Raw genomic sequence first — 19635 nt, forward strand, 5'->3', positions numbered from 1 at the left:
GGGCGGCCATGCTGCGGCTCACGGCGGCCGCGCTCAGCGCGAACAGGCTGCGCGGCCGCTCGGCCGCCATCACCGCCTCGGGCACGGACCGCCTGCACCGCGCAGCCATCTTGGGGAGCGGCTAAAGCGGGCGGCCATGTTGGGGAGGTCGTGCCGAGAACCGGGGCGGACAGACCGACGGTAACAGCCCCGCCGAGCCGCTTCCGAGGCCGAGACAGACAGAAAGAAGGGAGAGGAAAGGCGGGAGCGCAGCAATGCCCGCCTTGGCACGGCCACACGCACAGGCACTGCCGGCTGCCATGTTTGGAAGGGCCGCGTCCTGGGCCGAAGCACCGCCCTGCGGAGGGAGCGCTTCCGCTTCCGACGCGGGCAGCGGCGCTTCCGGCGGGTGACCCTGGCGAGTCCTTCTGTGCGGCGGGAGCGCGATGGGGCAGCGCGGTGATCCCTGTGCCGAGGTGAGCGCGGGGCGCCGCGGGGCTGTTCTGTTCTCCCGGCCGGCAGGCAGGGCCGGCACTAACGCTGTGCTTCTTGTCTTTCCGCAGGAGGAAGAGGAAGAGCAAGAGCTCGTGGTAAGACGAGGAGCCGCGGCGGGGACTCGCAGCTGCCAGAGCCGGCTGCCCGGAGCCGCCAGCGCCGCCGAACAGGCTCGGGGGGCTCGGGCGGGGCCGCGCTGGGCCCGCGGGCCGGAGCTCCATGGGGAGGCCGGGCGGCGGGGTGGATGCCGGGCTCTCTCTTGAAGGGGCTCGGGGGAAGCGGCGTGCGGGGCTGCCCCGGTGCTCACCGCAGCGCCGTGTCCGCAGGACCCCCTGACCACGCTGCGGGAGCAGTGCGAGCAGATCGAGAAATGCGTGAAGGCGCGGGAGCAGCTGGAGCTGTGTAACGAGCGGGTGGCATCCCGCTCCCACACGGAGGAGCAGTGCACTGAGGAGCTCTTCGACTTCCTGCACGCCAGGGACCACTGTGTAAGTGCTGCGGGCCTGAGCAGAGCTGCCTTCTGTCCCGCTGTCTTGTTTATTGTTTAGTTCCTCCTTGTTACAGCAGGTTTAGCTGGGATTCTGTGCTTATTAAACAATGAAATAACTCAAACCCAGTGTTTGTACCCTGCAAATAGCACTTAGCTATTTCTGTCTCGTACTTGCCATTTTAAAGTTAAAGCTTTTGAACCTGAGCTGAAGCTTTGCAAGGCATCTCAATAGCATTCTTGAATGACGTTTTGCAGAGCAAAAGCAAGGGCTGTGAAGCTGTGTGCATTGTTGGCCCAGAAAACCAATAGGCAACAACTTGCTGATTTCCATCTCTAAGTTATGAGTTACTGAGAGCTCTCTTTATCTCCAGGTTGCTCACAAGCTTTTCAGTAAGCTGAAGTGAAAAGGGGCATGGTTGTCCATCTGCTTCCACAGTCGGTGCCAGCGGTTCCTGGATCACAGTTCTGCTTCCTGCAGTCCATCCTCCGTGCTGAGCATGAATGAAACGGCTTCCTGGCAGCCTGTCACTGCCTCTGTGCTCATGGAAGATGTGCAGCTGTGCAAAAACAAAACAAACAACGTGTTGATGTTCTGTAATTTTCCATATTAAACATTGAGAGTTCCTGTGGAAGTGCCCTGTGTTTATTTCCTAGTTCTCATGCTTCTGACTTGCACTGGGTTAAGATGAAATCAGTGGGTGCCGGAGCCCAGTTAAGGGCAGGAGAGTTTTTCTCACTTGTGCGAATGTCATTTTTGGTGCTGCCATGGTGGACAGCTCCTGCAGGCCAATCCCATGGGGAAGAATTTGTCTATTGAAGCCACTAAGATTATTCCTAAGCCCTTCAAGACCAGTGTTGCTCACATAGTATGTTCTAAGTTAGACTGAAGGGAGTGACCCTTTTATGGAGAGAGAAGTTTGTCACACCTTCAGGGGAAAGCTGTCAGCTGTCCCTCACTGTCTCCTGCTTCTGCCAGGGGCTGGCAGAGCCTCCTGGCAGCCGCCAGCTCTGCCTTCTTGCCCACGAAACCAACCATGTGCCTATGCAGGTGCATGGGGGTGGTTCAGCTACTCACGCCCCGGTCAGGGTCACCTGGGGGGAGCTAAAGCCTTTCTGTGTGAGTTACCAGCCTGTTCTGCTCACCCTGTCCGTGCTCTGCCTACTCCTTTCTCAAGAGAGAATGATAGGAGGAAAACTAGGGTATCTCACGGCTATTCTTCAAAGTGGAATGAAAGCCACCACCTTATAAATTTGCCTGTTGTTTATCCATATAGTGGTTCATGGTCCTTTTGCTGACGGATTTCAGGCTTTATTGGGTTAAGGGAACCATGTAGGTTCCAGTAGGTTGAGGTTATTGTTTTTTCCCCTGTGGCACAGGCCAGGGTCCAGCTGTGCCTGTGCAAAGCGCGTTTGTTGCCGGACCGTTGTCAGCAGCCAGCTCAGAAATGACCGGACGTTTAGGTTGGAAGGGACCTTAGAGATCACTGAGTTCGGCCCCGCTCCCCGGGCCCGGCCGCCCGCAGCCCTTTCCGAGCGCTCCCCGGTCCCGCCCCGGAAGGCGAGCGGCGATGGCGGCGCTGGGCGGGCGCGGGCGGGCGGCGGTCGGGCTGCTGCGCCGGGCACCGGGGACAGGAGCGACACCGGGAGCGGCGCCGCGCCGGCACCGGCACAAGGAGAAATGGGTGAGCCGGACCAGGGTGGGACCGGAGCACGGCCCCGCACGGCGCTGCTTGCACCCCGCTCTTGTCCCCGCTAACTCGGTGCAAATCCCTTTCTCATCCCCCATTTTACCCCTCGCTGCACCCTCCTGCCGCCGCTCTGTGTGCAGCCGTGCCCGTCCCGGGCCCCCCGCCACATTCGGCCATTCACAGAATCCTGGAATCACTGAATGTGCCCATTTGGAAGGGATGCACCAAGATGCAGCTCCTGGCCCTGCACAGGACACTCCAGCAGTCCCGCCCTGTGCCTGAGAGCATTCTCCAAATGCTTCTTGAACTCAGACAGGCTTGGTGTGGGACCCCTTCCCTGGGGAGCCTTTTCCTGTCATACAGCAGTGCCCCCCCTGTCACAGCTTCATGCCATTCCCTCTGGTCCTGTCACACTCACACTCCAGAAAGGCCTCATGGACTTCTGGCTGCCCAGAACCCAGTGCTGGATTCTCCCAGAAGAGCATGAAGGCTGGGTGGGGGTGCTGGGTGTTGAGGTATTTTGTCTTTTAACGCTTCTGTTGTTTTTCCCCACAGGCTGCCACGGCCCCACGCATCCCATCCACGCGGCTGGCCTTGCACCACTTCGACACCAGCTACAGCCTGCACCTGGGGGCCCTGTGGCCCTCAGTCCGTGCTGGCCTGCTCTGTGAGCAGAAATATGGAGCCCTGCTCAACAACTTTGCTGCTGCTGACCATGTTCCTGAAGAGCTGGAGCTGCTCAACGCCACTGATTTCATTTCTGAGGCCCTCCAGAAGGTGCAGCAATGTCAGCAGGGTGCGGCTGTGGGGGAAGCGGCCACAGGGTGCCAGGAGGGCTCTGGTGAGGGCAGGACTGGGATGCAGGCAGAAATGGTGACACAGGCAGAGATGTCCCCACCTTGCACGTCCATCAGGTCCAAAATCAAGTGTTACACCTTCCCCAGGGGTGACATCACGCGCTTTCGCCCTGCACGGTGAGACATCCCTGACTGACTGCCCTGGTCTCTGCCAGCCTCAGGGGCTGCTTCCATGTGTCACCATCCTCACTTCCAACTGCTCTTTTACCTTCTTTTCCCCTCCAACATTTGCTTTTGTTGTTCAAACTGATGGTTTCCAGGCCGGATGGGCTGGGGCTCCTCGACTATTACCTCATGGATGCAGCATCTCTCCTGCCTGTGCTGGCACTCAACGTGCAGCCAGATGACTTTGTCCTCGACCTCTGTGCTGCTCCGGGTGGGAAGACTCTGGCTCTGCTGCAGACTGGGTTTTGTGGTGAGTGGGGATGGGTGTTCCCTTGTTCCTGTGTGTAAAGCAGGGCTGGAGTTGTGTGCTGCACCCATTCCTGCCTGACCATTAATAATTCTGTGTGTAAGAGCTGGAATCAGGTGTGTTTCTGCAGAAGTGACATCCCAGTGTGTCTGTTCTGTCCTGTCAGGGCATCTGGCAGCCAATGATGTCTCCGTTTCCCGGACAAAGAGGCTGTACCAGATTCTCCAGAGCTATGTCCCCAAAGAAGTCAGGGACACTGTGAGTGTCACATCCTACGACGGAAGAGACTGGGACCAGGTGAAAGGAGGCACTTTCCATAAGGTTTGTGTTGGGAACTAGTGAGGATAAACCCATCAAGTTCACTTCCCTCCTCTTTTTGAGGAAGACAGCAGGTTATCCTTCCATATAACTGTGTAGTTTTCTGTAATCACAAATGAAGAGAGAGAAGACCAAGCCACATAAGGAGTAATATTTCCTCCTGCTATTCCTTCCTGCAGGATCATGTACATCTAGAGTTGTACCTTTACTTGCCTGTGTAACACCCTTTAGAAATCCTGTTCTTGTCAATCACCTGGAAGGGGTTAAATGTGAAGATTAGGTAATTCTGGCTTCTCAGCCATGTCCAGCCACAGGGGATGAGTTTGGTGTTCCAGGGGTGGGTTGGGTACTCTGGGAGGCTGCAGCAGCAATGCCTGTGCGTGCTGCAGGAGCATTGCCAGGGACACACACAGAGCAGGGACATTAAATGAGAACATGAGTTAGTGCAGGATGTTTTCCACCATTTCTGCACATTCCCAAAATGCCAAAGCAGCCAGATGATTGCAGTTCAGGGTGGTGCACACCTGTGTTTGGGCACTGGCAGGGGTGGAGGAGGTGGGCATGGGGCTGAGCTTGACCCATGCAGGGGGCTGAGGTGGGACCTCTGCTGCTGCAGGTGCTGGTGGATGTGCCCTGCACGACAGACAGACACTCTGCCATGGAGGAGGACAACAACATCTTCCACAGGAGGAGAACCAAAGAGCGCCAGATGCTGCCCATGCTGCAGCTGCAGCTGCTGATGTGAGTGAGCTCGGTTGTGTTGTGTTCCCTTGTACCTCTCCTTACTCTGTCCCCAGCTGGGAAGTGTGGAAACCATGTGTAGTTTTCTGGCAGTAGTTGGAACATGTGAAATCACAGTAAGTGTAAGAAAGTGCAGATGTTCTTGGTCAGATCACCAAGGCCTGACCCCCTTGTCCTTCTGTCCCCAGCAGTAGCTGTAGGATACAGGGAGAAGGTCTAAGGAGCAGGATGGGTACAGGTGTTTTGGGTGATGATCTCCTGGGTCCTGGCAGTCAGCCCTGGAGGATTCCACCTATCTAGGACATGGGAGAACATGTGGTGCTGGGAAATGCCACAACTTGTCACTGCTGTGGCGATAAGGACGCAGATTAGAGAGCCCCATGGCAGCACTTGAACTGCAGGCAGCTCTTCCCCTGTACATATATCCCATTCCTTTGGTTGTGACTGCAGGATTAGAGTCTTCCATCTGCTCTGCAGTAGCATCTCCCATGTTTAATCCTTTATCAATATGAGTACCGTTTGACTCTTTGCCCAAAACACTCCTCATGTTGCAGTGACACAGGCTGCCGAGCCTGTGGAGTTCAGTGGGGGCTGTCTGTCCCTTCCTGTGAGTCCCCAGTGTCGGTGGGTGGGGATGTCCCTCAGTGCCCTCCTGGTGACCGTGTGTGTGCTCCCCGTGCTGCAGGGCTGGGATCCTGGCGGCCAGGCCGGGAGGAGCTGTGCTGTACTCCACGTGCTCGCTGTCCCCGCTGCAGAACGAGCGCGTGGTGGAGAGGGCTCTGGACGTGGCACGAGCCCAGTTCAACATCAGCCTGCACCCAGAGGACCTGAGCCACTTCAGGATGCTCTTCCAGGACACCTTTTCCTTCTTCTCGGAGTGCCAGCTCGGGGAGCTTGTCCTGCCTCACCTCACAGCCAACTTTGGGCCCATGTACTTCTGCAAATTACGTCGGGAGTAGAAGGGGCAGCAGAGTCTGTCGCTGTCAGGAAATAGCCCAATGATTAAGGGAAAGCAGAACTGCTTTATATTTATTTTTCTTTCTAAAATGTCCCAAAGGAAACCTGCTTTTTTACTGCAGACATGGGGAATAAATGAGAAAGACCTGCTGTGGTGTTTCCTGAATGCTTATCTGTTTGAGACCGAGGTGTTTAATCTAAGGAAGAGAGAGAGGTCTTATCAGAGGGAGCAATTTATCCATCTGTGTGGGATGGGATAAATGGCCCTGCTCTCTTCCTCCTGTCTGACTGCTTTGATCCTGCATAAGCAGGTTTGGGTTAACAAACACCATCTGGGGATCTCAGCCTTTCTGTCCCAGATCTCACCATCTGCATAAATGAGTTGCATCTGTCTGTGCTTATCTCCTGCCTTCAGAGAGCAGCCTGAGCTCCTGAAACCAGAGGCTCCTAGGAGTGCCCCTCCTGTGGGGTTGGAAATGTGCTTGGGATGCTGGAGATCTGGTGCTGTGCAGAGGCCAGTGACTGTTGCTATCCCTCACAGCCAGCAAGGCTGTGGATAAGTGTGAATATTCCCATGCTAGGTGCCATTTAATGTCCAGTGAGCAGGTGCTTGTATGATTTTGAGTAGTAACTTTGTTTATAGAATCATCACCATCAGTGAAGGATTACTGGAATTTATCATGGGAGTTGCTTAATAGTTACAATTTTATTTTTGTGAGCAAATTACAGCGGGGGGAAGTGATGGACACGGCTGTATTCCCTATACTTCCATCCATATGAAGTTACTCCACTGCCAGCAAGAAAATACTATTGAACTTCTGTAATCCTTTCCTCTCAGCACCACCCTGCTTCTGCAGGAGGCAGCACTGGTGGAAATAGGGATGAACCCACATCCATGGCCGTCCATCCTTGCTGGAAGTGCAGTTCCTAGATTCACCACTGTTTGAGCCTATCCTCAGCCAGTCCTGCAGGGATCCTTATAGGATCTGTGTTTATTGGCAAGGAGAGGGGGCAGGAGGTGGCGTTTCCTTCCTCCTCCCGTCCCCAGTGCAGTCTGTGCACTGCTGGTGGCAGTCGTGCAGCACTGTCCCTTCTCCCTGGTGGCCACGGTGACTATGCCACTCTCCTGCCACCACGGCTCAGGGTCTCCACCTCCTTCATGAAGCGCAGGCACAGCTCCTCCTGCCAGGGCAGGGCCACGCACTGCACGGCCACGGGCATGCCCACGGCTCCTGACACAGCCTGCAGTGAGGGGCACCAGCAGTCAGGGGCCACCCAGGGGCCCCTCGCACCTCCAGCAGGTTTTGGGAGCTTGGCTTGGGCCTGTGGCTCATCCCACAGCCTGGGGAGGTTGGAGTTTGAGCCCTGTTAGTGTGCTGGGCAGAGGGAAGGCTCTTCTCTGATAGAAATGGTTGCCAAATCTTGGGTAACATGTTTGAGACACTTTCCCCCACACACACCCCAGCCAGCTCTGCCTTGGGCTGTCCTGTAGGCAGATCCCTTTTCCTTCAGCATCCTCATTCCTGACCCATGCTCCACTGACAGCCTGGGCCTGGTTGAAGGCAATGTGGAGCAGGAGGAAAGTGCAGTGCAGTGCTGTGGCTGTTGCAAGGACCTGCTCCCATAGGCTTTGCTGCATGACTCCTTGATGCTTCAGCCTGTGGGAGATCCTTTAGTCCCCCAAACTTAGTGATTACCTGTTGGGGGCTTGGGACAGCAGCAAGGGGCGTGTTCAAGGTGGGTTTGGGGATAAGCAAGGGGTGTGTAAAGATACGAATTTTTTCGTGCCCATACTGATGGAGATATTTAGGAGCCCCTGATACCATGGAAACTGTTACCTGAACACACATCAGCACTGTCTGCTCCACCATTTCCCATACCTGTTTCAGTGTCCGGTCCCAGGGGTCATCACAGCATCCTTTGTACAGCTTTAGCTCTTCCTCATCCGCCTCTGTCACGGTGCTGACAGGGACAACCCCGGCGGGGAAGTTCAAGACGTTGTAGAGCATCGTGGAGGAGATGGCACCTGAGAGAAGCAGGAGAGGATGTCACGGCCTCCTGCCCTCAAACTTACACATTCCATATTCCCTGAAGCTCCTGAGAGCTGTGTCTGTCTCCACCTGCTCAGAGAGATCTGTGTAGTTACTTTTCCTTCCTAATTCCCATGAAATGCTTGGGTGGGCAGTGAGGCTCCATGGCAGTGGGTGCTTCCCTCCAGTCTCAGCCACTGTGTTTCTCTGCCCTCCTGGGAAGGGCCCAGACTCACTCACCGAGGAGTTTCCTGGGGTATCCCATGGTGAAGGCAGGCCCCAGGACAGGGCAAAGCACCACGTCCAGCTGGAGTTGCTGCCACTGGCTGATGAACTGGGAGCGGTACACCTGGGGAGGAGAGGGCGTGTCATGGAGCCATGGCCATGCCTGCAGCCTCTCAGCCTCTCCAGGCACAGCTGAGGAGGCAGCAGCAGGCAGAGGTGCTCAAGGGATGAGGCAGAGCAGCCTGTGTTTGCCTCCACTGCGTGTGGCCAGGGATTTGGAAGGTCCCACTCTGGCCATGCCCACTCCCAGGACAGCCTTCACTGCAGGCAACCACTGAAGCTCTGTCTGGGCTGACTCAAAAGTCCATCCACCCCATTCCTATCATTCTTTGTGCCTTTCCCTGTCTCCTCCCCAGCAGCCTCTTCCCCGCACAATCCCTTTCCAAACCGATGACTCCCTCTGACCCGGTGCTTGCCACAAAGCCTCAACTTGCAGCATGATGCCAAAGAGGAAAGTCCTCAAAACAAACCTGTATTTGATGCTGGTGATCCCACATCTCCTGCACTGACCTGCAAGTGGAAATCATAGCAACATCTTTAAGCTGTAAGAAGGGGAGGAATTGCTTAAATAGTCCTCTGGGTTGATAAGCCCTGGTGATTTTAGCAATTGCTTGAAACAATACAGCTTTCACAATCTTCCTAAAGTTTCCTTTGGCATCTGGCCAACCAATTAAGCAGCAAATGTCTGGAAGTGCTGGAGAGAAGGCTTTCCTGATGGGCCTGGATTTAATACTCATCTCTTCCACAGGCTTCCTGTAATGACCTTATCCATTCAAGTGCCTCATTCCTGTCGGGATTTTGCTAGGGACAGTGAAGCCATGGCCGAGAATGAGGGACAGCCCCTGCAGGGAGAGATCACAGCCTGTGTTGTGAATCCAGTCCCCCCCCAGCCAAGGACACCTGGAGGAGAAGGTATCACCCATTTCCATGGACATCACTGGGGACAATTCCATCTTACCTCATTCCAGCCATGGAGCTCAGGTGGTCAGCCAGGCGGGGGAACTGGAAAGGCATGAGGCTCCTTAGGGACATGACATGGGGCTGCAGTAACCTGTGTCACCCCAGGAAGCCCCTGTTCCTGTCCTGAGGGACAGGCACTCACCAGAGGTTTAAGAAGCAGAGCCAGCAGCTTCTTCACCAGCCTTGGCATCTTGCAGGCATTCACCTGTGCTTTCAAGCCTGGATCCACAATATTTCCTGTGCTGAGAGATGACAGGAGGATGGGGTGATTTCAGAGAAGCTGTTTGCCCTTTCTCAGAGACCTGAGTGTTGCCTGTTTGGGGTAGGAGAGCTGGGCTCCTTGTGCCTGTGCCATGCTCATGGCATGGGGATGGAGGTGTTGGCAGCACTGCTGCCACAGGGCTCCTACTTACAACACATCCAAGAAGGCACGGCCTCCATCAGCAAAAAACGTCTTCATAAACAGCTCATTGATGACATAGGGGATCCGAGGGGGAGAGAAGGGCACCAGCTGCACCAAAACACAGGATTATGTGGCAGCCTGGTGATGTGAATAGCTTCCAAGACCCAAATGTGCATAATCCTCAGAGGTGGAGAAGCATCTCCCGGGGCTCCATGTGCCTGGTTCAACCATTTTCCATCCAATAATCTCCCCATGAGATTATTCCTGCTGGTTGCCCATGGGATGCACTTCTACCTTAGGCAGAGGAGTCTCTGCCTGGTGTTCTGTGGCTGGAGTAACATAATCCTGTACCTCAGCCAGGTCATTTTCCCCACAGGAGTGCTTGGGAGCTGTGCCTGGTTTCTGAAGGGTGATTTCTCAGCGAGGAGCGAGGCTGGGGACACCCTGGGGATCAGGGCAGGGGGTGGTGGTGCTCACCTGGTGCCCAGCTGCCTGCAGAGCACTCCTGGTTTCCTTCACTGCCCTCCTCATGCAGGGGGGCAGAGGGAAGTAGCCGTCGGTGTCGTAGTACCCGACCCGCAGGGGAGCGGAGCTGGAGTACACCTGGAGCAAGGAGACACCAGTCATCGTTCCTGTTCTGTGGAAACCCAGGGTACCAGGAATATGTCTCTGTCTGCTCTGGGGTGCCCTGATCCCCAGGGGAGCACTGACTTTGACCCTCATCCATGGAGAAAGTTTCCTAGACTTCAGGATAGACCGGAATCCACAAAAGTTGTGAAATGGATTATAGAGAACAGTGTAGGTGTATCACTTGGTGAGAAATTGAGGTTTTGGGATTTTTAGTATGTTGTGGATGGAAGCAAGGTGGAGGGCACAGGGTGTCATCCTGGGTTTCTTCTTCATGCTTCTTCTTCCTTCCTCTCCATGGGTTTGGGTGGCATTTCGTAACTGGGCAGAAAAGTCCCCATTGCAACTGTTTGGGATCAGTTATTGGGTTAAAAGGGAAAATAATCTAGGTGTCAGTTCTTAATTGGATAGTTTAGTCTTAAAATACCTTGTAACAAGAGACTGTTGGCCATTTTGTGCCTTCTGATGAAAAGCTGCTGAATTCACAGTAGTGAGACTGTTTTACTGATAAGAAATGATAAACACCTGAGTCTGAACATGAACTACTGTCTCAAGTGCCAGACCCAGAGAAACCCACAACTGAGACACCCACACTATTCCTAATGGGATTGCTGTGAAAATCCTTTAGATATCCACCATTGACCAGGTCTGGGACTAAGACTGGATGCAGTGGGAGGGTCTCCCCTACTCCTTGTATTTCCCTATTAAATTCTCAGATCTGAACTGTTGCCAGTCTGGGGCTAGGATTGGACTCAGTTGTACCTAGGCTCTGTCAGGAGTTTAGAAAGTCTCTGAACCTTGTGACTCAATGGCAGGGTCTTCCCTGCCCTTTGCACCCTTGTCCTTTGCACTCCCAATCTCCAGGCAAATCATTCCAAAGCGACACTAAGCTGATTTTCCTTTGTGCGCTCCATCTTCAGAATAAGTAACAGAGTGAACCCTGTCATTGAACTTTGTCACCCTTTTGCAAATTTGTATTAAAACCTGCTTTTTGCAGTGCCTCTGACAGTGATTCTTTAGGTGACCTCAATCTCTCATTTGTGACACCCACCCTGCTGGGGGAAGGTCTGCTCCCACACTGACACCCACTGCAGAAGAGCTCCAAATGCTAAGGAGTGAGTAATATTCTGGTTTGCTGTTTATAGTTACCCTTTCCAATGTTTACCCCTGCCTTTTTCTCCAGGCCCTCCTTCAGGAGGAGAAGAGCCACTCCAGAAAAGTGGATTCAACCCCTGCTGAAAAGTGTGGAGGTATAAAAACCTCCTGAAGCTGGTCTGCTGCAGAGAGAAAGAGAACACCCTCAGTTAAGAGATTTGCTGCAGCAGTTTCTGATCCTGTCACATTATTTCCTAAAGATCTCCAGCCATTTGCTCCTAGTGTTGCCCTCTTCCCTGCTCTTTCCTGGATCCTCTCAATTCAATAAGCAGCATTCCAGCTGAGAAGACAGACAGGATAAGTACTGATTTGCCTATTTTTTTTCAAATGAGAATTATGAATTCTGCCCTCTAAGAGAGCTGTTTTACTGGAAACCAGTCCTGTAAAGATAACTGGACCCTTGAAGGAACCAGGGCTTGCTGAGTGAGGCCTCACCTCCTCATTGAAGGGGATGGGGGGCACGCTGGGGTCCAGCTGGAACATCTCCTGGCAGAGCAGAGCCTTCATGCACAGGGCCAGGCTGTCCACGTCGCGTGCCATGGGCCCCAGGGCACAAGGGACTGCATGGGACAAGAGCAAGCACCCACAGTGAGCAGATGGACGTGCCAACCCCAGCCCACCCCTCTGCACAGCCACATGAGGGAAGTTTCAGATGGACTCCAGACAGGACTTTGCTGTCTCAGGTTTTCTCCTGGCCTGCAGGAGAACATCAGGCTCTTCACAGCATGTAGGGAAAAGGAATTCAAAATTCATGTACCTGCCACGATGCCGTTGACAGGGCCAGTCACTCCAGACAGGCTGTGAGAAAAGAAGAAGTACATTGTCATTTCAGTAATGGGGAAATATTCACAGTATGTTTGAAAAGCATGTGGCGTCTCCAGCTCAGGACCAGAAACAGAAGGAAATTATTTCAAAAATTTGATATGAGTAGCGTTACTGTGATATTTTATGAAAAATCTGTTCATTAAGATTTCTCCTCCTGGGAAGCTGAGAAGCTTCAGCATCTCCCTGTTTTGCTGCTTTAGAATGTGATTTGGAGAATTGTTTACCAAACATGTAAATTGTTTTTAATTAATAGCCAATCACAGCCAGCTGTGTCAGACTCTGAGTCTGTCACAAGTTTTTATAATTCGTTCCTTTTTAGCTTTCTGATATATCTTTTTTCTTTCTTCAGTATAGTTTTAGTATATTAATATAATATAATATAATATAATATAATATAATATAATATAATATAATATAATATAATATAATATAATATAATATAATATAATATATCAGCCTTCTGAGAACTTAGAGTCAAATTCTCATCTCTCACCTCATCCTGGGGACCCATCAACACCACAGAGTAGTTCAAACCAGGAAATTTTGGCCAAAATAAGCAAACCTAAACCCCAACAGATCTTACTTTTGGTTTAACCAAAACTGTTCCATTTTGGCATTATTTAACCCCTTTAACTCCCTTTAACTGTTAACTCCAGGCTAGATTTACAATGAAAACCTGCCCATTTCCCACTAAACTTAACCGTGCCATCTCCTGGGAGAGGTTTGGAGCAAAGCAACCCACCCTTTAAGATCCACCCACCCTCCTCCCTCCAAGCACCCACCCAGTGCTTTCCCCTTCAGCCCAGCCTGACCATGAGCAGGTTGGGGGGCAGCCCCAGTGAGACAGAGTAGAAATTCTGTGTGTCAGGTTGACCTGCTCTCACAGCAGTGTCTCTATCACCCTCTCTTCCTCCTTTATCTTTGTCTTCCACTGAAGCAGTTTCTCTGAGCCTAGGCTTTTTGCAGTCAGACTAAATAGCCATGTTTTCAAACTACAGACTTAAAGATGTACATTTCACCTAAATCAAAACGGATTTTTACTCTGGAGAATTTCTACTCTGTCTCATTTCTTCTTTTTTTTTTTTTTTTAAGAAAAATAAATAAATTCCTTTATTTAATGCAAACTCTTATTTTAGATTTTATTTGCAGTTGGTGACTGCCTGAGAATTACCTGAGTCTCTCGGCTGTGGGTTTGAGGCCGCAGAGCCCGCAGAAGCTGGAGGGCAGGCGGATGCTGCCGCCCACATCCGAGCCCATGCCCAGGATGGAGCCTCCCCCTGCAATCAGAGCTCCCTCCCCTCCCGAGGAGCCCCCGGGGCTCCTTTGAGGGTCCAGGGGGTTCAAGGTCTGCCCAAAGATGGGGTTGCTGCATTCGTAGCTGGGGAGAGCAAAGAAAGAAAGGAAAGAGGCTGTGAGGAGCAGCCAGGGCCTTGGGTTTGTTTGTTTTCCTCTGTGGAGAGCCTGTGGGGCACAGCCAACCCCATCCTTTCATCCTGAAGCTGGGCTGCTGCAGAGAGAAAGGGAGCACCCTCAGTTAAGAGATTTGCTGCAGCAGTTTCTGATCCTGTCTCATCTTCCCCTAAAGATCTGCAGCCATTTGCTCCCAGTGTTGCTCCCAGAACACAGCTTTTTCCCACGAGCCTCTGCTCTCCCTCCCATGCACAAGATTTCTCTTAACTCATGGTAGGCTTTCCCCCCTCTTTATCTTTTATCTGACAGCTCTTTCACTTGAGATTGTTGCCAGATAATGGAAAAGGGACTCTCCAGGACATGTCTCAGGAGCCTGTCCAGGGCTCTACAGGCTGGGATTTTCCTTCAGAAGCACAACCAGATTTTTGATGATGCATGTCACCTGAAGAGGGATTGTGGCACATTGGTCATTGCAAATGGGATGGCCCCTTGTTTCTTCAGGACCTTGACCAGGACACTGTCCTCCTCCATCACAGTGTCCAAGCACTGCATGAGCCCACAGGTTGCCAGGTGCCCCTGCAGAGAGGAGAAAGGACAAGAACACAGTCAGTGCACTTCCCTTGCTCTTTTGGAAGGATGCTCTGGCGTTCCTTCAGGGGTTGTGTTTTGTACCAACCCACTCCTGTCACAGATATCTTTTATGAAAAATCCTTTCCTTAGGATTTTTCCTCCTGAGAAGCTGAGACGCCTCAGGAACAAAATGTAAACATTGATTATCTGCTGCTGTGGAATGCAACAGGTGCATCTGTGATTGGTCCCATGTGGTTGTTTCTAATTAATGGCCAATTACAGTCAGCTGGCTTGGACTCTCTGTCTGGGACACAAGCCCTTGTTATTCATTCTTTCTTTTTCTATTCTTAGCTAGCCTTCTGATGAAATCCTTTCTTCTATTATTTTAGTATAGTTTTAATATAATATATATCATAAAATAATAAATCAAGCCTTCTGAAACATGGAGTCAGATCCTTGTCTCTTCCCTCATCTTATGACCCCTGTGAACACGGTCACACACACCCTTGAGAGCCCTTGCTTGAAGGACTCCCTCTCCTTCCATCCTTGGCAGAGGGCTGCCAAGCACTCATTGGGTTAAAGCTTCTCCTGAAGCTCTCCTTGCTCTTTTCCTTGCTCCTTTTCTCCCCTGACCCAAATGCGGCTCCATACTCCACAGGTGCACCAGCTGAGGGTAAACCCAGCATCCTGCTGTCCAAATGAATCCACCAGTGGATGTTCAGGGAAGGAATAACCTCAGGTAACCAAAATGTGTGAGCCTTTTTCAGTTAGCCTTTCGTATTTGGGGCTCAACTTTAGTGCAGCCTGTACTGTGTCACATATCGGAGGAGAAATAATTTGTGTCTATTACTATTCATCCCTATTTTTTCTCTGCTGGTGGAGGTTTGTGCTGCTTTTGGCTGGGCTAGAGTTTATTTTCTTCACAGTAGCAACTACAGGGCTGTGTTTTGGACTTTGTGCTGTAAACAGTGTTGATAACACAGGGATGTTGTTGTCATTACTGAGCAGGGCTTGCACAGAGCTCGCACTGCCTCACCAGTGAGCAGGCTGGGGGTGAGGGACAGGGAGGGGACAGTCAGGACAGCTGACCCCAAGTGACCAGAGGGACATTTCATGCCATATGGAGTCATGCTCAGCATATAAATCTCAGCATACAAAGCTGGGGGAAGAGGAAGAAAGGGGAGATGTTTGGGTGATGTTTGTGGTGATGGTAACTGGGAAACTTGGGGTTTCCCAGTTATCATCACACATGATGGAGCCCTGCTCTCCCGGGGGTGGCTGAACACCTGCCTGCCCAAGGGACGTGGTGAATTAATTCCTTGTTTTGCTTTGCTTGTGTGCAGAATTTACCTAATAAACTGTCTTTATCCCAACCCACAAGTTTTCTCACTTTAACCCTTTCTATTCTCTCTCCCACTCCCACTGTGGGGGGAGTGAGTGAGTGAGTGAGTGAGTGAGTGAGTGAGTGCTCATTGCAGCTGCCTCAGACACAGCCAGGTTTCCTGTGGTGCAAACAGAGAAGGATTGGGCCCCTTCCCCATTGTCCATCTCCCACCACTTCCCCACCCACGCTGGGACATCCAGAAGCACAAAGGGAAGCACCTTGTGGCCGATGTGGTCCTTGATGCTGACAGGGATGCCGTAGAGCAGCCCCTTCTCCGTGCGCCGCTCGATTTCCTGGAGCTGCTCCTCACACTCTGGGATAAAGTGTCGCAAGCAGTTTGTCTGCTGGGTCACTTCCAGGGCCTTTGTTGGGAACAGGTGATGGATAAGAACAGCATCATTACATAGCTGCATTCAGCAGCTACCTTGATTTACAAAATACAGCCTGAATGACCCCCTCCCCAGAGCATCCCAGCTCAAGCTGTCCCAGAGGATCTGACCCAGGACACAGAGCACGTTTTTCTCTCAATATCTGCTGTATTAAAGGCTGGTAATAATACAGCTCCAATGAGCCTTTTCAGCCACCAGCACACACCCCATGGCATGGAGAATGTCAAAGATTTGCTTTGTCCATCTCAGTGTGGATGGACACTCACCTTCTCCAAGTAGGTGTAGAGGACGGTCCTGGGGGACAGAGACCCTTCCTGGAGTCTTCCAGAGAGTTCCAGCAGGGGCAGGGACAGAATGGCATCTCTCTGGACACTGGGGACCTGCAGTGAGATGAGGGGGATCCAGGGCAGCAACTCCAGTCATGTAGCAGTGTGGAAAATGGATGGTGTTTGCTGCTACCTCCCAAAAGCATCTTCTGAGAAAGCTGCTCGGGCAGGCACAGTCACTCAACCCACACTCCCACCACAGGTCAGCAAAGAAGGACAGAAGGGGTCTCTGTAAGAGTTCCAGCAGGGTTTATTGTAGAGCCATGCTGAAGGAGTCCAGGGACAGAAGATGAGAAACCAGTGCAATGTCCTGGTTAAAGCGTGGGGTCAGGACAATGGGCACAGGGGCAGTACCAGGGCAGGGAAAGGGACAATGACCTACAGGGAAAGGGCAGATTAACACAGTGCTGCAGAAGCCCCTTTTGCTCACCCCAAGCACTGAGGCATGCTCTAAACCTGTGGCAAATTCTTCCAGGACATTACCCTAGAAGTTCCCCTAAAAGGCTCAAAGGCCTCCACACAGTTACCCTTTGGCTCAGGAAATAAAGGCTGCTAAGTTTTGTCAGCATTATCACCAAAGCTTGCTGAAAGACAGATCCTGCATGTGAAGGCTCTGACCTTGAGCTGCCAAGTGTTTTATCCTGAGTTTGAATATCACAAACAGGATGCAAACACAGGAACCCAGGTGCTGAAGGGCCTTGTCCATCCACTGCAGCAGAGGACAAGGCAGTGCCTTCCTCCTGGCACAGTGGGACTTAGCCACTGACCAAGACATAACCTCAGCTGAGCAAACACTGCCTGGGGCACAAGGTGCCAAAGTCCTTGCACACAAATCTCAGGCTGTCCTTTCATCCCTCAAAACAGACACAGGCAGTGCAGGACAGCCTGGGCTGTGAGCAAACATTGAACAGCTCGAGCCCATCAAACTGCAAGGAAGTCAGCAGGGACTCACAGGTGGTCTACTCAGGTAAAGAAGACTGGCAGTTCTCAGTGCCACAGGTTTTTACAGGTTTTATATCATATATTTGTATTTATATAGATCTATATTTAAGAAAAAAGGTTGTAGATATATGTATCACTTGTAGCTGGTGTGTTTTATTTCCAGGTGTGTTACCTGTATAAACATGAGCTGGTTCACCCAGTATGTATTCAGAAGTGAATGGAGCAGAAAGGAAAGGGGGTTAGAAGTGATGTTGCAGTAGAATTCAGGGCTGTGCTGGGTGGATGCCTGGCTCAATCAGCCCTGTGTCATGTCCCGGTTTCTCCCAGGGGACACTGAAAACCCTGTGTTTGATCAGTGTGAGGTTAGAGCAGGCACCTTCTGGGCAGCCTGATGGGAGGTGCCACTGACTGAGCATGCTGCTTTTGGAGACACCCTAGAGCTGTCCAGAAGCCAAGTTTTAGAGCCAAAGGTAGAGGGGTGTGAACAGATATGCAAACTTAGAGTTAAGCAGAGCAAAAAAGCTCTCTTGCTTCTACCCATTATTGGCAAGAGACATTCCCAGATCATTAAAGAATCGGGGTTTGGATCAATGAAGATCCAGTGCATCATCACCTGTGTTGTTCAAAAACAACTTCTCAGTGAGTAATTCACATTCCCCAAGCTGCAGACTCACACCACACCTCATCCAGCTCGAGGAGGGCAGTGACCTCCCTTTCTCCCAAGGCAGCCTTTCCTCTTGCTGGGGGCTGCTGGCACATCTGCTCCTGATAAAGCTATGGGGCCATGAGCTGGAGGAGGATCTGAAGGACAGCACCAGCAGACACCCCAGTGAGACTCAGACCCCAGGAAGGATGCTTTACCTGCTCCCTGAACTGCTGCACAGCCTTTGCCATCTTCTTCATGCCCTCCTCCCGGGTCCTCCGAGCCTCCTCCATTTTCCTCTGGATCCTCTTTCTGCCCAGCCATTTCCAGAGCCCCAGGGCTGCCACGGAGCCCCCGAGCAGGGCGACGGCAGTGCCAGTGTCCCCCTTCCCCTCTGGCAGGAGCTGCCTCAGCTGCTGCTGCTGGAGCATCACGTGCACCTCTGAGCTCTGAGGAAGGACGCGGTGAGAAGGAAAAGCAAGGCAGGTGCAGGAGACCTTCCCTGGCTGCCTAGGCCCATCCCTCCCCCCTGTTATGAGTCAGCAAACAGTTCAGATAGCTCAGGCTAAAGCTGAGCCCTGCAAAGCTGCTGTAGGTGGAGTGTGCAGTGAGAATGATTAACCATGACATGGGGAAGGTAAAGTTTGGCCAATGAACCTTGTCTTCTTTTGGGTGTTGGGTTTATAGGGGCTTTCTGGGCTGTGGGAAGTTCTCTAGGATCAACTGAACAAATGCAGCAAGGAAATTGCTGCTCTCTTATTTCCTGTGTAGCCTGAGAGAGGACAATGGGAGAAGAGGAAAAAACAGCTTGAAATAACAAGGTTTCCCTGCACAGGGCTGGGGAGTGGTGTGCTGAGGGAATGCACAGCTGTGGGGTACCCTGGGCTCACCAAGTCCCTCCTACCTCTGCCATGGTGACCAGAGGATGTTTTGACACTGCTTGTGATGTCCTCATGCAGCAGAAGGAGAAGCTGTTCCACCCTGTGACAAAGCATGTTATATTGAGTGGAAAATCCCACAGGCTTGCAGGGCAGGAGCAAACTGACACTGGAAAGGCTGGTTGTTGGAGAAGATGAAACAGGAAAGCCTTATAAATATGATTGTCTGGCAAAAGATTTTGAGAATATAGAAACTATAAGCAAGATTGAAATTAAAGCAAGCTTTGAGATTTTTTAGTTACTGAACAATGGGAAAACAATGGTGTGGCCGACTGAAGGTAATCTCTTTTTGATGAAACAAGACCTTCTGCTTGCAGGCAAGTCTAAGGGTCTGAGCAGACCCTGCCAGCTTGGCAGAAGGGGTCTAAGGAGTAGATCCCTTCTGTAAAATGTAACACAGTATGGTAATATAGTGATTCTTATAGGCTGTATGTAAATGCTATAGGATTTGTATATTGTACTAGATTGGTTAGTGAGAATTAGAATATTCAGCACAGAAGATTTATTGTATTGTAACAGGAACTTCGCTCTCTTGCCTCTCTTGCCCTTTTATGCTCTTAACCCTTTCACTCTCTTGTGCTTTTGCTCTCTCATGCTTTTACGCTCTTACCCTCTCATCCTCTCTCCCCCTCTCTTCTCTCAGGCCTGCTCTGAGTTGTGGCTGGCAGCTCCCAGCAGGGCCCTGCACCCAGGCCCTTTGCAATGAACCCCAAATCCCAGCAGGGCCCTGCACCCAGGCCCTTTGCAATGAACCCCAAATCCCAGCAGGGCCCTGCACCCAGGCCCTTTGCAATAAACCCCAAATCCCAGC

General features: G+C 51.9%; 3 protein-coding genes across 4 annotated transcripts in view; 2 read left to right on the top strand and 1 right to left on the bottom strand.

Annotated features, from left to right (window-relative positions):
• The first annotated feature begins 366 nt into the window (after positions 1-366).
• LOC132077109 (cytochrome b-c1 complex subunit 6, mitochondrial) overlaps positions 367-19635 on the top strand; it is a 202379-nt gene continuing 183110 nt past the window's right edge. Inside the window, exons 1-4 of one of the 2 annotated variants that reach the window (XM_059478592.1) lie at positions 367-455; positions 543-569; positions 801-962; positions 1336-1596. In XM_059478592.1, coding sequence (XP_059334575.1) covers positions 426-455; positions 543-569; positions 801-962; positions 1336-1368 — 252 coding nt within the window. In that variant the 5' untranslated portion in view covers positions 367-425 and the 3' untranslated portion in view covers positions 1369-1596. Of the gene's footprint in view, positions 456-542; positions 570-800; positions 1022-1335; positions 1597-19635 lie in introns of those variants that run through there. The other variant, XM_059478591.1, reaches the window with a different exon arrangement.
• NSUN4 (NOP2/Sun RNA methyltransferase 4) lies at positions 2948-6087 on the top strand. The gene is given in 7 exon segments (XM_059478436.1): positions 2948-3064; positions 3066-3202; positions 3204-3626; positions 3770-3924; positions 4088-4242; positions 4856-4980; positions 5666-6087. Coding segments are annotated over 7 exon segments (1386 nt in total). The 3' UTR covers positions 5940-6087.
• LOC132076847 (vitamin D3 hydroxylase-associated protein-like) lies at positions 6630-18397 on the bottom strand. Its single transcript, XM_059478216.1, has 15 exons — positions 18105-18397; positions 16242-16355; positions 15805-15948; positions 14075-14208; positions 13394-13600; positions 12155-12195; positions 11833-11957; positions 10093-10218; positions 9626-9723; positions 9355-9454; positions 9211-9254; positions 8723-8762; positions 8208-8316; positions 7818-7963; positions 6630-7179 (listed from the first exon to the last, which is right to left on the bottom strand). The coding sequence occupies exons 1-15, from the start codon at positions 18315-18317 to the stop codon at positions 7051-7053; spliced, it is 1770 nt and encodes a 589-aa protein (XP_059334199.1). The 5' UTR covers positions 18318-18397; the 3' UTR covers positions 6630-7050.

This window comes from Ammospiza nelsoni, chromosome 9, assembly GCF_027579445.1.
Source record: "Ammospiza nelsoni isolate bAmmNel1 chromosome 9, bAmmNel1.pri, whole genome shotgun sequence".
NCBI classification, from domain to species: Eukaryota; Metazoa; Chordata; class Aves; order Passeriformes; family Passerellidae; genus Ammospiza; species Ammospiza nelsoni.

Bases quoted from the DNA above. Each gene is read 5' to 3' on its own strand.
- LOC132076847 (XM_059478216.1), bottom strand. From the start codon at position 18,317: ATGCTCCAGCAGCAGCAGCTGAGGCAGCTCCTGCCAGAGGGGAAGGGG. The intron at 8,317-8,722 runs GTTTGTTTTGAG...TCTCCTCCCCAG, and splicing joins ATCACCAGCATCAAATACAG to GTGTACCGCTCCCAGTTCAT. The intron at 7,180-7,817 runs GTATGGGAAATG...CCCTCACTGCAG, and splicing joins GGGACCGGACACTGAAACAG to GCTGTGTCAGGAGCCGTGGG.